The sequence below is a fragment of the Papio anubis genome, chromosome 6, assembly GCF_008728515.1.
Source record: "Papio anubis isolate 15944 chromosome 6, Panubis1.0, whole genome shotgun sequence".
NCBI classification, from domain to species: domain Eukaryota; kingdom Metazoa; phylum Chordata; class Mammalia; order Primates; family Cercopithecidae; genus Papio; species Papio anubis.
In genome coordinates this window covers 26,175,744-26,192,946 of record NC_044981.1, presented here as the reverse complement: position 1 = coordinate 26,192,946, position 17,203 = coordinate 26,175,744, and the positions used below count along the sequence as shown (strand labels likewise).

Below are 17,203 nucleotides of genomic sequence, written 5' to 3'. Positions count from 1 at the left end.
TATTTTGTAGAGCACTGTAAAATTCATATCAATGAATGAAAATAGTCAAGATGATTCTCAAAAAAGAAAAAAAGAAAAAGGAAAAGAAAGAAGAGAGTGATGGGCCATGACTTACCACTATATATGAAGACATATGAACCTACAGTAATTAAAACAGTGTGGCATTTGGTCTAGGCATAATCAGCAGGTGAGTAGAACAGAGTTAGGCATTTTTGGAGTTTTCTGGGAGCCTCTTTGCTGACATATTCTAATTGCCTATAGATAGCTCTTCACTGGATGCTTTAACTCTGTATCCCTGGGAATAAGGTGGGTAGAGAGGGTGAATAATGCTAAAATATTTCTCTGATTCTAAACTCAACTCACACTGTTTGCTATGGGAATCTGGTTGACTCAAGTTGGTGTGTGTTTTCAATGCAGAGAATGGAGACTTCATCTCCATACATGGTGTTGGGGTGCTGAAGCAAGATGAAGAGAGAAGCATCCCTGAAGGACCAGAGAAGTGGTAATTGCGTGGGCATGTAGTGTGATATGGGGAGAGTACCATAAAAAAAAGAGACAGGTATATACTGTACTATATTTATGTGCAGTACTATTATTGGCAGAGAGAAAAGTGGAAATCTCACTGATCATGTGAAATGCAAGGTTTTGTTTTTACATGTTGTTAAAATAATTCTTTAGAGTTACCAAGAGATAATATTTGTAATGTAAAGAAGGGACCCTGGAGCTAACCTGCCTAGGTCAGAAAGCTCTCTGTCATGTATTAGGCGTAGGACATTGGACAAGTTATTTTAAGCTTCACTTGGTATATACTCATGGGTAAAAGTGGGATAACAGGCCGGGCGTGGTGGCTCACACCTGTAATCCCAGCACTTTGGGAGGCCGAGGCGGGCGGATCACAAGTCAGGAGTTCCAGACCAGCCTGACCAACATGGTGAAACCCTGTCTCTACTAAAAATGCAGAAATTAGCAGGGCATGTTGGAGCGCGCCTGTAATCCCAGCCATTCAGGAGGCTGAGGCAGGAGAATCGCTTGAACCCGGGAGGTGGAGGTTGCAATGAGGTGAGATCGCACCACTGCACTCCAGACTGGGCAACAGAGGGAGACTCCATCTCAAAAAAAAAAAAAAAAGTGGGATAACAGTGCACAGATATGTTTTGGGGCTGACATTAGTATCTGGAAATCACTTAGAAATGTATGTGTAAAAAATAAAAAATAAAAAGAAATAAAAATAACTCGTAAGGGTTGTCAGCTATGTGCACCAACGGCTGTATTGTCTTTCTTGCTCCTGAAGTGCTTCTGCCTTCGTGGGCACCTTCCTTTATTAAAGTCATATGAAGATTAATATATAACGTCTTCTTCGACTTAAGTGTTCATTTTTTCCCTTCTGACTTTAGAAGAAATTAAAATATTTTCATAAGCCCCCAAAAGAACTTTGGGCCCTAGACACCGTGCCTGCTGTTTAATGGAGGACGGCACTAACTGTACCTGAAGATGATTTTTTTTAAAAAAAAACATTCAATTAGGAAATAATTATTCGCACACATTCATATACATACATACACCGAATCCTCACACGAAGAGCCCTACAGGCGTGAGAACATTAAGGGAGGTGCAAGAAACGTCTCCTTGGAGATGGGAGGCATATTTTCAGCTACTAGAGAAGGGGGGAAGGGCCAGCTCTCTGAGAAGAAAGCAGGAGGATGCTGAGACTGAAGCTGAAATTTTCTTCCTGCTTCCTCACTCTTCTCGTTGGTTTCAGCAGTCTGAAAAACTCTTGTGAGAGGAGCAAAAAGATCAAGGGAAGATTATTGCCTGGCTTCTCAGTCTTCAAAATTTCCGGTCCTCTGTTCTTTTGTTTTGAGACGCAGTCTCGCTCTGTCGCCAGGCTGGAGTGCAGTGGCGCGATCTCGGTCATTGCAACCTCCGCCTCCCGGGTTCTAGCGAATTCTTCTGCCTCAGCCTCCTGAGTAGCTGGGACTACAGGCGCGTGCCACCATACCCAGCTAATTTTTTGTACACCTGGTAGGGACGGGATCTCACCGCGTAAGCCAGGATGGTCTCTATCTCCTGACCACGTCATCCGCCCGCCTCAGCCTCCCTAAGTGCTGGGATTACAGGCGTGAGCCACTGCGACGGCCGGTCCTCTGTTTTTAAACTGTCCACCGGATTGTTCGAAGTCTCCGATGTCCGGCGATCTGGTGGCCGCAGAAGAAAGAGGTCCACTCGCCGGGGACTGGGGACCACCGGCTAGCTGCCTACGGAGAAACGTCCCGGACGCGCGCCGGACGGACGTTAAACGTTCGTGACGCCATATGCGGGAGCCGGATGGGCGTAACGTGGCAGCGGCTTAAAGTGTGGCTCTGTCGTCAGGGCACGGAGGGGCGTGGCCGGACGGCCCTATGAGGGGGCGGGCGTTTGTGGCAAAGGTTGATGGGATGACCTTATGAGGGAGCCTGCATGGAGGGGCACGATGGGCCCCAAGACTCTTTTTCATGCCCGCATAGCCGTATCGGGAGTAGGATGACCGCTGCCATTTTTCAGGACCTTTCATCTTCAGCTTGAAGTTCTGTGCGATTTTCCGGCTTTGTGTGGCTATTTAGTATTAACATTTTAGGGCAGTTTCATTTCCTTTAAAGTAAAGCTCTCCAGATATGGTCTCTGGACCAGCAGCATCAGCATCACCTGGATAATTTAGAAGTACAAATTACCAGGTCTTACCTCAGATCGAATGCATTAGAAAAGTTTTGTGACTGCTTCAAAACATTGTTTCCCTTAATTCAGATGCTAGAGGAGACCTTTCAAATGGCAGCTTAGCATAAGCTAATATGTTTTTAACTTCAGGTTCATTACCAAAGCCAAATCAGTGCTTAGGCCTTACCCACTCAGAACTTGATGCCGGAAAGTAAAGTGAAAACAGGTAGATAGATAGGTAGGTAGGTAGGTAGGTATATAGATAGATGTCTATAAAGGGGAGGTCTTAGAAGAAGGGTTTGGATCAACAATGAAGGCAGAATTTACAATTCTCCGCAGATTTTATTAATAATAACTTTTCTTTTCAGACTTCTTGCCATCTTCTCATTCAGATTTTTCTTAGCAAAGGTAGTCCGTGGCAAGTAATGAATTACCTATGTCTGTAACGGAAGTAAATTCTATTTTTATGTTTATAAACTCAAAAAGTAACATGAAGTGCAAACATCTTGTTTAGTTTCTTCCCCTCGGTAACCTTCATTTGATGAACCAGTGTGTAGCAAACCAGTATGAGTTGGATTTGGGTGGGATCCATACAGTCATTTTCAGGCAGACGAGACTTCCTAAGTTCTATGGATAGATTCATATTGCCAGTTATTTTATGCGTTCATTTCTCCTCTGCCTTCATGTCTCTCCCCTGATTGAAGAAATAAGAAGGGTTTAGTTATTAGGTGCCATTTTGCCATCACCATTAATATTTTCTATATAAAGAGGATTCTTTTTACATGTGCTTCTATGATGAACTATAGGAATTTCTACTTCAGTTCTAGCTACACTTTAGTAGCATTAACACATAATAAGTCATGCTTAGTCAAGAAATATCACTGAATAATGTGATCTTTGTTTCAACTTCCCCAACTACTCTTCTTGGGTGGGATTCAAATAGTTCAAAAGCTCATATTCTCTCCCTTTCATTTTTGACCTGAAAATATTTGAACACTCTAATTTGCATTTTAACTCAGTGAAAAGGAAAATATAATAACTGTTAAATTTTGCTAAGTGCTTACTAAAAGTCCATCACTGTTTTAAGAGCTTTACATGAAGAGACGGAGTCTCGCTCTGTCGCCCAGGCTGGAGTGCAGTGGCGCGATCTCGGCTCACTGCAAGCTCCACCTCCCGGGCTCACGCCATTCTCCCGCCTCAGCCTCCGAGTAGCTGGGACTACAGGCGCCCGCCACCACGCCCGGCTAGTTTTTTGTATTTTTAGTAGAGACGGGGTTTCACCATGTTAGCCAGGATGGTCTCGATCTCCTGACCTCGTGATCCACCCGCCTCGGCCTCCCAAAGTGCTGGGATTACAGGCTTGAGCCACCGCGCCCGGCCCCATCACTGTTTTAAGAGCTTTACATGAACTATCTTAAAATAACTTTAAGAAGTGATCTACTATTATTATCCTCTTTGTATAGATGAGGAAAGTGAAACCCAGAAAATCTGAGTCACTCATTCAGTTGAACCGTTGTGACAACTCAGTAGTGGCCTCTATTCCTGTAGTTACAGATATTTGTGCACTTCAATTATGTTAGAAATTATGTCATGCTGCAAATACTTTTTGAGAGTCTGCCATGTGCCTGGAACAGCCTTAGGCATTAGGAAACCAGCAGCAAAACAGGTGAACTCCCTGTTTTTATGGACCTTACGGTCTTCAGGATTGGAAGGGGAGGCAAACAATAAACAAATTTAAGATAGTGCTAAGTATAATGAGGAATGCATACAGCAAGTTAAGAATGAGGATAGAAGGGTGCCATTTTACATTTGATGGTCAGAGAAAACCTCTCAGATGTGGTGACATTTTCATCAATCTGCTTAATCCAAAACCCAAGAAATGTGAGAAATATTTCAGTTATTTGACAGGTATTACACACAACTGAGACACCAAGTATATGACAAGGCCTATGTACTTATGTCCCCTTTTGGTTTTCTCTCTGTCTTTCTACCATATTTTGCTTTTGGTTTCTCTTAGGTCTCCAAGCTCTTTCCCGCCCCACCTTTTCTTTTTCTTTTTCTTTTTTTTGAGACAGCCTCTGCCGCCCAGGCTGGAGTGCAGTGGCTCCCTCTTGGCTTACTGCAACCTGCGCCTCCTGGGTTCAAGGGATTCTTTTGCCTCAGCCTCCCATGTACAGCTGGGACTACAGGCGCATGCCAGCAGGCCTGGCTAATTTTTGTATTTTTAGTAGAGACAGGGTTTCACCATATTGGCCAGACTGGTCTGGAACTTCTGACCTCGTGATCTGCCTGCTTCGGTCTTCGAAATTGCTGTGAGCCACTGCAGCTGGCCCCTCCCTTTTTTAGTAGGAGTTTGCTTCTTCCATTCCTTTTCTGAGTCCTTCTCAACTTCTCTCACCTTTTTTCTCATGCTGTCCCCAATTTCCTAGAAAGTAATTGTAACTTGGCTATAATATTTATAAAATATTGTTTTGTATTTATAAATAATATTTTGACATTTTAAAACAGAATATTTTATTACTCAAAAATTAGAATAAATATGTTTGCCTTGATGCAATTAATTTGGTAGTTCCTGTATGAGCCCAAGTTCATTTGACTTTGCTGAAGATTTCCAGAGTATCAGACACACTTTTTAGGCTTTAGTGAAAGACAAAGGTAAATGAAAACAATTAGCTGTAAGTCTCCTTAACTGAGCATTCCAGGAGGTCAAGGACCACCATATCTCTCTGTGTATCTGCAGTGCCCAAGCCAGCACCTAGGAGTTTTGCATACTTCATGAATTTCCTTACAAATCCTTCATGACTAATTTCTTCTATTTGGTTTCTTTTTTTTATACCTCTCTCTGCTGAGTTAATCTTACTAATCTTACACTTGGAACTTTTTTTTACTATTAATCATTAATCTTTAGTTTTATATATTAAATTATTAACTTAGTTTTAACTTCTTGTGCAATTTAAATTTCATTAATTTGTTTTTTCCATTTAAAAAATTTTTTTCATACTCTACAGTATTTTCTAGGATTTAAAATTTTTATTGTATTAATTTCTCTGCTTCAGTTTGTTGTTTTCTTTAAAAAGGCCCAATCTGTTTGTTGGACATTCTAACAATCAGACACTAGAGAATTGCTTTACAGACTGCAGTTTAAGATTTATCAGATGAATTAATACATTCAATGCATATTTTTAAAAAAGTACCTGCTATGTGCTGGGATAATGTTTTATATAACTTGTAGAGGCACTACTTTGTCCTTTACAATATCAGGGAAAAGTCCATCAGGATAATATGAAGGGATTTTATTGGGCTTTGTCTCTGTGGATAGTGGTCAATTTTAGTCTGAATTGTCGAAATTCTTAAAGGTTCTGCCATTCATAAAGGTATCAGAGCCAGGTGATTGTACATTTGATTTCTATGTAGTCTTTAAAGCACAAGTGCTTTTTACATCCAAGCATTTCAAATATAAAAAAGGTATAGTGGTTTTAAATTATGTCAGTAAACTTTTTTACATCTTTTTGCCTTATCAAATTTTTATTTTTACTTATTTATTTATTTATTATTTTTTTTAAAAAACGGAGTTTTGCTCTTGTTGCCCAGGCTGGAGTGCAATGGTGTGATCTCGGCTTACCACAACCTTCACCTCCCAGGTTCAAGTGACTCTCCTACCTCAGCCTCCTGAGTAGCTGGGATTACAGGCATGCGCCACCACACCCGGCTAATTTTGTATTTTTAATAGAGACAGGGGTTCTCCATGTTGGCCAGGGTGGTCTTGAACTCCCGACCTCAGGTGATCTGCCTGCCTCAACCTCCCAAAGTGCTGGGATTACAGGCATGAGCCACTGGGCCCGGCCCAAGTTTTTATTTTTATATACTTTTTTTTTTTTTTTAAATATATTAAAAAGGAAAGCACAATTACCACAAATTACAAAGGACTAAAGCAGGACTAGAATAATAAATGAATCAATTCAGCCTGGAAAGCAGATACCTTCAGTAATATTAATGTTACAATACAAGCTCATTCAAGTATTTTACGTTGCCTTTTTTTTTTTTTTGTCCTTTTAAATATGATACCCTAGCCCATAGTAAAGATGATATACTATGAGCGTAAGGTGGAACCTTCTCTACGAAGCCAGATGACAAGTTTTTGTCTCCAGTGAGAAATGGCTCTGAGTTCTTATCTTTTCTACCATCAACATGCCTGAAGGGGGATAGGGTCCAGGCTGGGGAAAATCCAAGGACCCTTCAACATGGGAGGATTCCATTCAGGAGGGTACCAGATAATTCAGATTACTCTACCTAGCCTTTTTTGACAAAATCAACCCTCACCCTCCATAGTCATCTTCCTTTGCTCTTCTCCTCACTTCCAGGGCCTTCTAAGCATCTTACTTACTTTTGTAAAATCTATCACCAGGAAAAGGATTGATAGAACAACACAAAAATATTTAGCAACTTTGACATAGGGGCTTAGCACCTCTATCTGAGCCTCAGGGGTCTAAGCTGGGGGAGGGCCATCCAGCCCTGGGAGTGCATTTGTTCCCAGGTACAAGAGCGGGTGAAAGAGAAACCTGCCCCTTAACAGGGCTGAGACACACAGACCTTCTGATGTTTGATGCTCAAAGGTGGTGTTGGCATGGACAAACCTTGAAAGAGATATGATGAAAAGAGGGATCTGGGCAGGCTGTTGCTTTGTGTCTCAGGTCTTGGATCCCCATGGGAGGATGGTAGGTATGAAGTAGCTAGCCCTGATGGTCCCCGCCACTTCTGGCATGTTTGTGGCTCAATTCCCGACTGGTCCCACCTGAATTTCAGTGTCTTCAGAGTTGAAGATGCGCTTCTCACGTAAGCGTAAAAGCATCAATATTACAAAAAAAAAGAAAAGAAAGAGAAAGAAACAAAAGAAAATAAATGTAAAGAAAAGCAAAGAGGCCGGATCACGGTGAAGCTCCACACCCTGTAATCCAGCACTTTGGGAGGAGGTGAGGCAGGCCAGATCCGCATTGAGGTCAGAATTTTGAAACCAGCCCACCTGGGGCAGCTGGGTGAGAACCCTGTACTACACAAAAAACCACAAAAAATTAGCCAGACATGGTGGTGCATTACTGTAGTCCCAGTTACTCAGGGAGGCTAAGGCAGGAGAATGGCTTGAACCCAGGAGGCAGAGGTTGCAGTGAGCTGAGATTGAACAATTGCACTTTAGCCTGGGTGACAGAGCAAGACTCTGTGTAAAAAAAAAAAAAAAAAAGCCCCCTCTGCTCATACCAACCACCAATCTATGTTGAGATGAAGTCCTTACCTCCCTGCCCCAAAGGGGCTTCTTCTTTGAGGAATGTGTCTGAAGAAGATGGCAGCTCCCTGACCTGGGAGTAAACCCCAGATAAGAAGAGCCTTTCCCCACATCCCAAGGTTTCTTTGTGCCTCCAGATGCAGCAGAGGAAAAAGAATGAAGTTTCTGTGGTGCTGGATATAGTACATGACTGCATGACCTGAAGGAAAGGAGGAATAAAGGGAAAGAGGAGGGGATCCAGGAGCCCAGTATCTGGTACGATGTGAAGCAGGCAACAGACTGAGCAGGGAAAGGCCTCAGATTCCACTGTCATAGCAGAGACCATGGTTTGAGACATGGGTCATAGGAACTGAAATGGGCTTTCCACATACCAACCACTGAGAGGTCAAAGGCAGGGAAGGGCCCAGGCTAAAAGCAATGAGATGTCCAAGGTAACAGACAAGCCTGTGATACTGTCACAGGCTGTGATTTGTCAGCCTGTGATACTGTCTCCTACTCCCAGCCTTTGGGCTCAACAGAGTAATCAGTTGAAAAGGAGGGTCAAAGACATTGAGTCAGTGAGCAACAGGACAACCAACTCCTCTGTGTTGCCCAGATCCCACCGAGAGTGAACATGTAGTTATCCCTGTACCCGACACACATCCCAGTCTTTGTGGGTCAGTCCTTCATCATACTCCCTAGCTTCTGATGACAGCAGACTTCAGCCATTCCACTGTCATTCACAGCCCAACCCAGTCAGTGACTGAAGAAGAGAAGTCAGGTATACTCTGTGTCCACATATATTCTCCTGCCACCGAGCTTCACCAGCTGGCAGGTTTCCCTCCCAGCCCCCACCTCCTTTTCATCCCTCATTCCCAGGTGAGGTCAATTGGAGGATGGGCAGAGATAGGTGGCTTACAGAGAGGGGATGCAAGATGGGGATACTCCACCAGACTCTAGTAGGAGAATGGCAACTTTCTCCACTTTTTAAGAGAGACAGAGCCTCCTTGAGGTCTCAGAGATCTTTCAGGTCAACGCAGGAAATATTTCCAAGCCTCAGCTGTGGGTGTTCGCATTTTCTTTCTGGGGTAGGGGAGATGTTCAAGCTGAGAACAAGTATGTTCCAGATGCAGGCCAAGTTTGCTTCAAACAAACTTGGCCTTGGGGTTTCATGGGTAGGATGAAAGATGTCATGGCAGGATGGGGCCTGGCATGAGGCAAAAGCACGCAGAGTAAGGACACAACGGTAGCAGCTGTGTACAGACACAGGATGTCAGCTTCAAACGATGCAATAGCAGGGATATCTTGGCATGGTTCTGATCCAAGGCACCACCAACTCTTGCCTCCAGGACAGAGGCTGTGTACATGCAGCAGCCCAGAGAAAGATTCTAGGGAGTCCAAGACCAGGCACATCCAGAGAAGGTGGGAGCTCTTTAGGTTGGCTCTCCACCGTGGAAAACAGACATTTGGGTATTTCAGATTCCCACTGCACAATAAGGCAACTTAAAAATATTTCCAAAAACAAAAATCCAAGGGGAGAGGATAGACATCATTTTCTGTGGATTAGTTGGGGGATTTCTGATTTCTTATTTATTTATTTATTTATTTATTTTTTGAGATGGAGTCTCGCACTGTCGCCCAGACTGGAGTGCAGTGGCGTGATCTCAGCTCACTGCAAGCTCCACCTTCCGGGTTCACGCCATTCTCCTGCCTCAGCCTCCTACAGGCGCCAGTCACCACGCCTGGCTAATTTTTTTGTAGTTATAGTAGAGACAGGGTTTCACCCTGTTAGCCAGGATGGTCTCCATCTCCTGAGCTAGTGATCCGCCAGCCTCAGCCTCCCAAAGTGCTGGGATTATAGGCGCGACCCACCGCGCCCAGCTGATTTCTTGTTTTTTAATTGTTGATTTTTTTTCCCCATTTTCCCAGGGACAGAAAGGTCAGAGAAAAATAAATCATCTTTCAATACTCTTTCCTGATATGAGCAGCATCTGTCTGGGCTGGGGAGTAAAGAGTGTGGGAAGAGGGGAGTGAGGAGAGGCTAGAATCTCCCCCCAAGCCCAAGTTTAGATCCTTTGGTTTCCTTCTCCCAGAAAATGGCAGATGGGCATGGTAGGGACAGCAGAGAGAGAACATGGTGATGACAAACCCTACAAGATCAAGGTGCTGGTTCTCCTGGGCTCAGGGGTGCCACCAGAGCCTTCCATGGGATGGTGCTGGGCAATGGGGCCTGCAGAGCCTTCTTGTGGGCTGCATAGTTGGCTGGAAGGGACTGGAAGGGGAGCAGGAAGACATTAGGTTTGGGAACCAGGGTTGCAGCCTCCTAGCTATGGTAGGGCTGCAGATTTTGGTAATCCAGATGAACTATCAATACTTTAAAATTATATATGTATATAATTTTACATATATATAAATATGTAATATTTATATATTATATATATATAAAATATATATATCTATATATATCTCCCCCTTGCTCTCCCCACTTAGAAGAAGTTAGGATGTAAAGAATCATAGAGAGAGGAGAGGGAAGGGGATGTGGAGGCTCCTGTCCAGGGGTACTCTGATAGCCTAAATGGTGTGCACATTGCTACTCAGTACAAAGGCCCATGCTAATAACTCCAGGCCTGTCCTTTTTTTGTTCCCTGTCCTGGGACTGGGCATGGCCATGGACTCTTGCCCATCCCATCCCTTTCCCTGCATCAAGCACCAGGGCTAAATGGTTTTTCACTTCCCCAAATCGGAGTGTTGGCTTGTCCACTTGTCATTTTCCAGGATGAGCTGGCCGGTGGGTGGTATAGAGGGCTGGCTGATCATGGTGACAGATCTGCTGGGAGACTGGGAGGGGCACTGCTTCCTGCCCTCACCCCTGCCACCTCCTGCTACCACTGAGTGTTGCTTGTGGTTGGCCTTCTCACCTATGGGGGGATCTACTCAGAAGTCTTCAAGATTTTGGAACTTGCTGAGGTATTTTTGCAGTTGGGGTCAATGTCCAAATTTTTGGCTTTGGAGTATTTCACGAAATTCTTTTACTATTCTTATCTGAAAGGGTGTAGCTTAATTCTACTTCAGGGTATGTGCCAGATTTCAGTGACTTGCTTATATTGAAAAACATATGCCAGATGAAATGGCTCATACCTGTAGTCTCAGCTACTTGGGAGTCTGAGGCAGGATTGCTTGAGCCCAGGAGTTCCAAGGTGCAGTAAGCTACATCAGGTCCCTGCATCCCAGCCTGGGTGACAGAGCAAGACTCTGTCTCTAATAAATAAATAAATAAATAACGTTTAAAAAGTGTGAAGTGTGTGAGTTTCGAATCTTGTTCACAAAAGGCATTGTGGCTTATTCCTTCCCCCTTCTCTTTCTGTTTTCTCCTGCTAAGAGATAACAGTTGTTTGGTTTTTGAAGATAATCAGTTACCCCTCTAGAGAGGTCTAACGGACAAGGAACTGAGGCCTCCACCCCAACAGTCAGCTTGAACTTGCCAGATATGTGAGTGTGCCACCTTGGAAGGGAATCCTCCAGCTACAGTCAAGGATTCGGATGACTGTAGCCTATGTTGACAACTTGACTTCAACCTCAACAAGACCCTGAGCCATAACCACCTAGCTAAATCACTTCTGGATTCTTGACTCACAGAAATTAGTTTTGGGATAATTTGTTACACTGCAATAGATAACTTAGCAGAGATGGAGAGCCCCACAATGAAGCTTACAAAGCCACCATAATTTTTATAATGAAACTTGATAAAAGTAAGCCCAAAACAGAACATCATAGAATGGGCCACGTGCAGTAGCTCATGCCTGTAATCCCAGCTACACAGGAGGCTGAGGTAGGAGAATCACTTGAACCCAGGAGGTGGAGGTTTCAGTGAGCCGAGATCATGTCACTGCACTTCAGCCTAGGTGACAGAGAGAGACTAAATCTTAAAAAAAAAAAAGAAAGAAAAAGAAATCATAGAATGATTTTATGTGAATAGAAATGGAAAAAATCCATGAAAAATATTAACAAAATTTACCCAGCTATTATTTAAGATAATAATATAACATGACCAAGTAAGATTTGGACTAGGAATAAAAGTATGAATCAACACAAGGAAATCTATCTACACTTCATGGCAACAGGGTTAAAAAGAAAAAGCATATGATTTCTTCAGATGTCAAAGTGATCGAATAAAATTCATAAATCATTCCTAATATGAAATCTTAAAAGAAGAATAGAAGGAAACTATAGGGCTCGGCACGGTAGCGGACACCTGTAATCCCAGCACTTTGGGACCCCACGGCGGGCAGATCACTTGAGGTCAGGAGTTTGAGACTAACCTGGCCAGCATAACGAAACCTTGTCTCTACTAAAAATACAAAAACATTAGCCGAGTGTGGTGGTGTGTGCCTGTAATCCCAGTTATTCAGGTGGCTGAAGTGAAGGCGGGAGGCTGGGAAGTGGAGGTTGCAGTGAGCAGAGATCCGGTCACTGCACTCCAGCCTGGGCAACAGAGCAAAACTCTGTCTCAAAACAACAACAAAGAAACAAAAACCAAAAACTACATTAACACAGTGAAAACTACACATACACATGCATGCACATACACACAAAAGCAATTATAAATTTTCAACCACCGAAGTCATTTCTATGAACACGAGGAAAAAGATAATACCTGCTAGCATGTCTAATATGACATATTGTTTGTGATGTAGCTAGCACAGTAAGATGATGAAAGCAAACAATAAATACTTACTGGAGAGAATATCAAACATTTTTATTTGCTAATAATAGTACTACATGCAATTAAAATCAAGTCAGTCGTCTAAATATTGATTAGGATTAATAGAATTTGATAGTTAGCTAGACACAAAATTCACGTAAATAACCAATTGTCCCATTATCCTCCTACATACAGAATTTCAAACAGTGCTTTAGTGTGAGGTCATATGTCAATATGTAACAGAAGTCACAATATTTTGAAAATCAGTATTACATCTGTAAAAATTTGGGGAGTTTATTAATTCACAGCACACAGTGACTCCGTTTTTTTTGTATAATTTTTCTGTTTAAATATTTACTTTTTTAACCAAGGCTTGCTTTGATGAGCAATACGTTAGTTTCAATTTTTATTTTCTTATATTATTTTTAATTATTAGTAATCCATCCATTCTAGAAAATTATTGGCCACGATCTTTTAAATCTCACACTTGCATCATTCTACCTGATTGTTTCTTCTGGTACTGTGATTAGATCCACGCCAGATCATATTTTACTACTAATTCCAAGTCTCTTTTCATTTATTTATTTATTATTTGAGACAAAGTCTCATTCTCATTGCCCAGGCTGGAGTGCAGTGGTGTGATCATGGCTCTCTTCAGCCTCAATTTCCCTGGCTCAAGTGATTCTCTCACCTTAGCCTCCTGAGTAGCTGGAACCACAGGCACGCACCACCATGACTGGCTAATTTTTTGTATTTTCAGTAGAGTCGGGCTTTTGCTATATTATTCAAGCTGGTCTCCAAATCCTGGGCTCAAGCTATCCTCCTGCCTCCGCCTCTGAAAGTGCTGGGATTACAGGCATGAGTCACCTTCCCTGGCCCTAATTCCAGGTTTCTTAAACTCACTTTTGCATTTTTCTCTCTGCATTTCACATAATTCCTTAAGATCTGATTACATAGTTTATTAAATTTCTACTGGTAGGTCCAATTGGCTGCTGTTAAACTCATGCAGTAAGCTTTATATTTTAATTTGTCTTATAATTATATGTTTATTTTCTATAATTTCTATTAGGTTCTTTTTTCAAGTCTCTGTGGTCACTTTTTGTATTTCTTTAGTCCTTCAATATATTTATAAGAATCTTTTTCTTTCTTTTTTTCTTTTCTTCAGATGGAGTTTCACTCTTGCTGCCCAGGATGGAGTATAGTGGCACGATCTTGGCTCACTGCAACCTCCACCTCCCTGGTTCATGCGATTCTACTGCCTCAGCCTCCTGAGTAGCTGGGATTAAAGGCGCACACCACCACACCCGGCTACTTTTTTGTGTATTTTTAGTAGAGACAGGGTTTCACTATGTTGGTCAGACTGGTCTCGAACTCCTGACCTCGTGATCTGCCTGCCTTGGCTTCCCAAAGTGCTGGGATTACAGGCGTGAGCCACCGTGCCTGGTCTCAAGTCTGTATCTTGTTAATTCTCCCTTTTCATTCCTTTCAGTTCCATTGTTTGTTGCTTTTTTTTTTTTTTTTTTTCCCAGAGACAGGATCTCAAACTTCTGGTCTCAAGCAATCCTCCAGCCTCAGCCTCCCGAAGTGCTGGGATTATAAGCATTAGCCACCACACCCAGCTCCCCTTGTCTGTTGCTTTTGTTTTCATTAGTCATACTTCTGGTTTCATGATGTTTGGTCAATTTTGATTGTGAAGCTGCTTGTGCATTTTGGGGGGTATATTTTAGCTGTGGCAATTTGTTGAGGTGTAAAGTGAAGCTTGTTTTCCAGAGATGACTTGTATTTGTTTCTACCGGGTGCTCAGGGGCACAAAACCAGCCTGGGATATGCCTAAATTAAATTCTCAGCTTGGGTGTTTGAATCCCTATGGTATGAATGCCAGGAATAAGTAAGCATCAAGGATGGCTTGTAGTCCAAACCTTAGCAGTGGAATCTATACTGCTCAATGTCAGGCCTCTGAGCCCAAGCTAAGCCATCATATCCCCAGTGACCTGCACGTATACATCCAGATGGCCTGAAGCAACTGAAGATCCACAGAAGTGAAAATAGCTTAACTGATGACATTCCACCATTGTGATTGGTTTCTACCCCACCCTAACTGATCAATGTTCTTTATAATCTCCCCACCCTTAATAAGTTTCTTTATAATTCTCCCCATGCTTGAGAATGTACTTGGTGAGCTTCACCCCCTGCCCCCAAAACATTGCTCTTAACTTCACCACCTATCCCAAAACCTGTAAGAACCAAGGATAGTCCCACCACCCTTTGCTGACTCCTTTTTCGGACTCAGCCTGCCTGCACCCAGGTGAAATAAACAGCCATGTTGCTCACACAAAGCCTGTTTGGTGATCTCTTCACACCGACACATGAAACACTCAGAACCCAACTTCAGAGCTGACTCTTTTATTTGCATTCATCTGTGATGGGTTTGTATGTGTGTTTATTTCCAGTTCATCCTTCTACCCTGAGGTGACAGATTTTCGTCTGGTGTCTCACCTTCACCTAAAAAGATTTCTTGTCAGGCCCTATATACCCTGATCGGTTTCCATATAACACCCTAAAAATGAAAGTTAAAGGTTGGGTAAAAGCCAGCTGTAGTGCTTGGGGTTTAACATGGGCCAAATCCCTGGCTCTGATTTCTCTTTACTTTTTTAGACCCTCTTTGTTACTTTTAAGAATTTAGAAACTGTTATTCAGGTTTTTAGTTATCCGTTCAAGTACCAAGCTTGCCACGTTATGGAAAATGTATCCCATAATCCAAGATTTCATGTTTGTTTATGAGGGCATGAGGACAATGAACTTCTAAACTCATTCGTCTTTTAGACAATGATCATCCACCACCTAAGTTCTCCATCTCAGCTAACATTTGACTCCAAACCTAGCCTCATCCATCTCACAATTTTCACGTGGTAAGTATTGGTTCCTTTCCTTATGGCCACTCCCTCCTTGTTCCCTCTCGACTCTTCTGAGATTCTTTTTCTCCCACAATCATCCATTCCCCAGCAGTGAAAACCTTTTGTCATCATTCTATCTTGTGCAGCAGAAGCTACATCCTGCCAGAAGGAGGTTTTCTTTCCCTTTCTACCTTATCCAGTCCTAGGTACTAAGGTGCATCTAGGAAAGGGTAAATTGTACTGCAAAGGGGGCTTCAGTCCTGCGGTAACTATTGTCTACCTGCAGTCAGACACCTTAATGACTATTTGGGTTTCTGCCGTTACCTAGTGAACTTTTAACCTGAAAGCTGCCAAAAGAAAACTATAAATTAAATAGCTTTCTGAAAAAGACGGTTTAGCAAAATAATTTTAAGGTGTCTCAGAAGTTGCTTCTTTTTTCCTGCACCTCAGCGCCTAGGATCCGCCTTTTCCTCCCCTACTCGCCTAAGAGCTTCAGAGAGAAACTGGCCCAATTACAAAGCAAACCAGAAATCTTTGTAATACTTCCGTGTTCAGCTCACATTGTCTTCAGCCTTTACTTGCAGTTATCACGTATCTGCATGGTAAAAATTTTACAAGAAAATGGGGGGCGGAGGTGATGGTGGAGAAAGCTCCAAACAGAAGGAAGTTGCAAAAGGGTGCTCTTTTGTGCTCAGGGTGGGCCGTCACCACACGAAGTCCCAGATCAACATCACGATCAACTTGGAAATCTGCACACGGAAACGAAAGAGCTGTACACTTACAGTACTTTCAGTTTATGTTAGTGTTATCTGACACTAAATGAGCTAATGATCTAGTATGTGCCCATAGCACTCAACTTCTGGTACCTATTGTTACTACCTATAATTTCCAAGTATTTCCTCTGCAGTACTAACATAACATTAAAGATTGGTAGTATGGTGCTGAGAAATCCAATAATCCCCCTTTTGAATGAAATTACAACTCATTTACTGAAAACATGCGTGGCTCTTAAAAGAGCCTTTGGGATTAGGTGTAAAGATGCTTACTTGGCAAAGTTACTTGGAACTGGTGTACTTGGTGACGGCCTTGGTGCCCTCCGACACGGCGTGCTTGGCCAGCTCCCCCGGAAGCAGCAGGCGCACGGCCGTCTGGATCTCCCTGGAAGTGATGGTCGAGCGCTTGTTGTAGTGCGCCAGGCGGGAAGCCTCGCCGGCGATGCGCTCGAAGATGTCGTTGACGAAGGAATTCATGATCCCCATAGCCTTGGAAGAGATGCCGGTGTCGGGGTGGACCTGCTTCAGCACCTTGTACACATACACGGAATAGCTCTCCTTGCGGCTGCGCTTGCGCTTCTTCCCGTCCTTCTTCTGCGCCTTAGTCACCGCCTTCTTGGAGCCCTTCTTTGGGGCAGGAGCAGACTTGGTAGGCTCAGGCATAGCAACGTTAATAATTACAACACTGTCGCAAACACCTGAGAAAATAATCACTCCCACCGATGCCCCGTTCATTTATAGATGCGGTATTCAAATGAGGTTAATCAGATTTCGTTTATGATTGGATTAATTTTCGTGTGTCGTCACAAATACCAATGTAAACGACACTTAAAAGTCTACCTTTTCATTGGCTATTTCATTACTTTACTTTTACCCAATCAGAAAG

At 42.9% G+C, this 17,203-nt stretch overlaps 1 protein-coding gene across 2 annotated transcripts; it reads right to left on the bottom strand.

The window, feature by feature from the left end:
* Positions 1–1,270: 1,270 nt before the first annotated feature.
* On the bottom strand, positions 1,271–17,177 carry LOC101020537 (histone H2B type 1-M-like). 2 transcript variants are annotated; one of them, XM_003897175.5, is made up of 2 exons: positions 16,591–17,177; positions 1,271–3,385 (listed from the first exon to the last, which is right to left on the bottom strand). In XM_003897175.5, the coding sequence occupies exon 1, from the start codon at positions 17,050–17,052 to the stop codon at positions 16,600–16,602; it is 453 nt and encodes a 150-aa protein (XP_003897224.2). In that variant the 5' UTR covers positions 17,053–17,177; the 3' UTR covers positions 1,271–3,385; positions 16,591–16,599. The 2 variants fall into 2 exon arrangements, with proteins under 2 accessions (XP_003897224.2, XP_009202843.1); XM_009204579.4 differs by lacking the exon at positions 1,271–3,385 and adding an exon at positions 15,038–16,293.
* Positions 17,178–17,203: the final 26 nt, after the last annotated feature.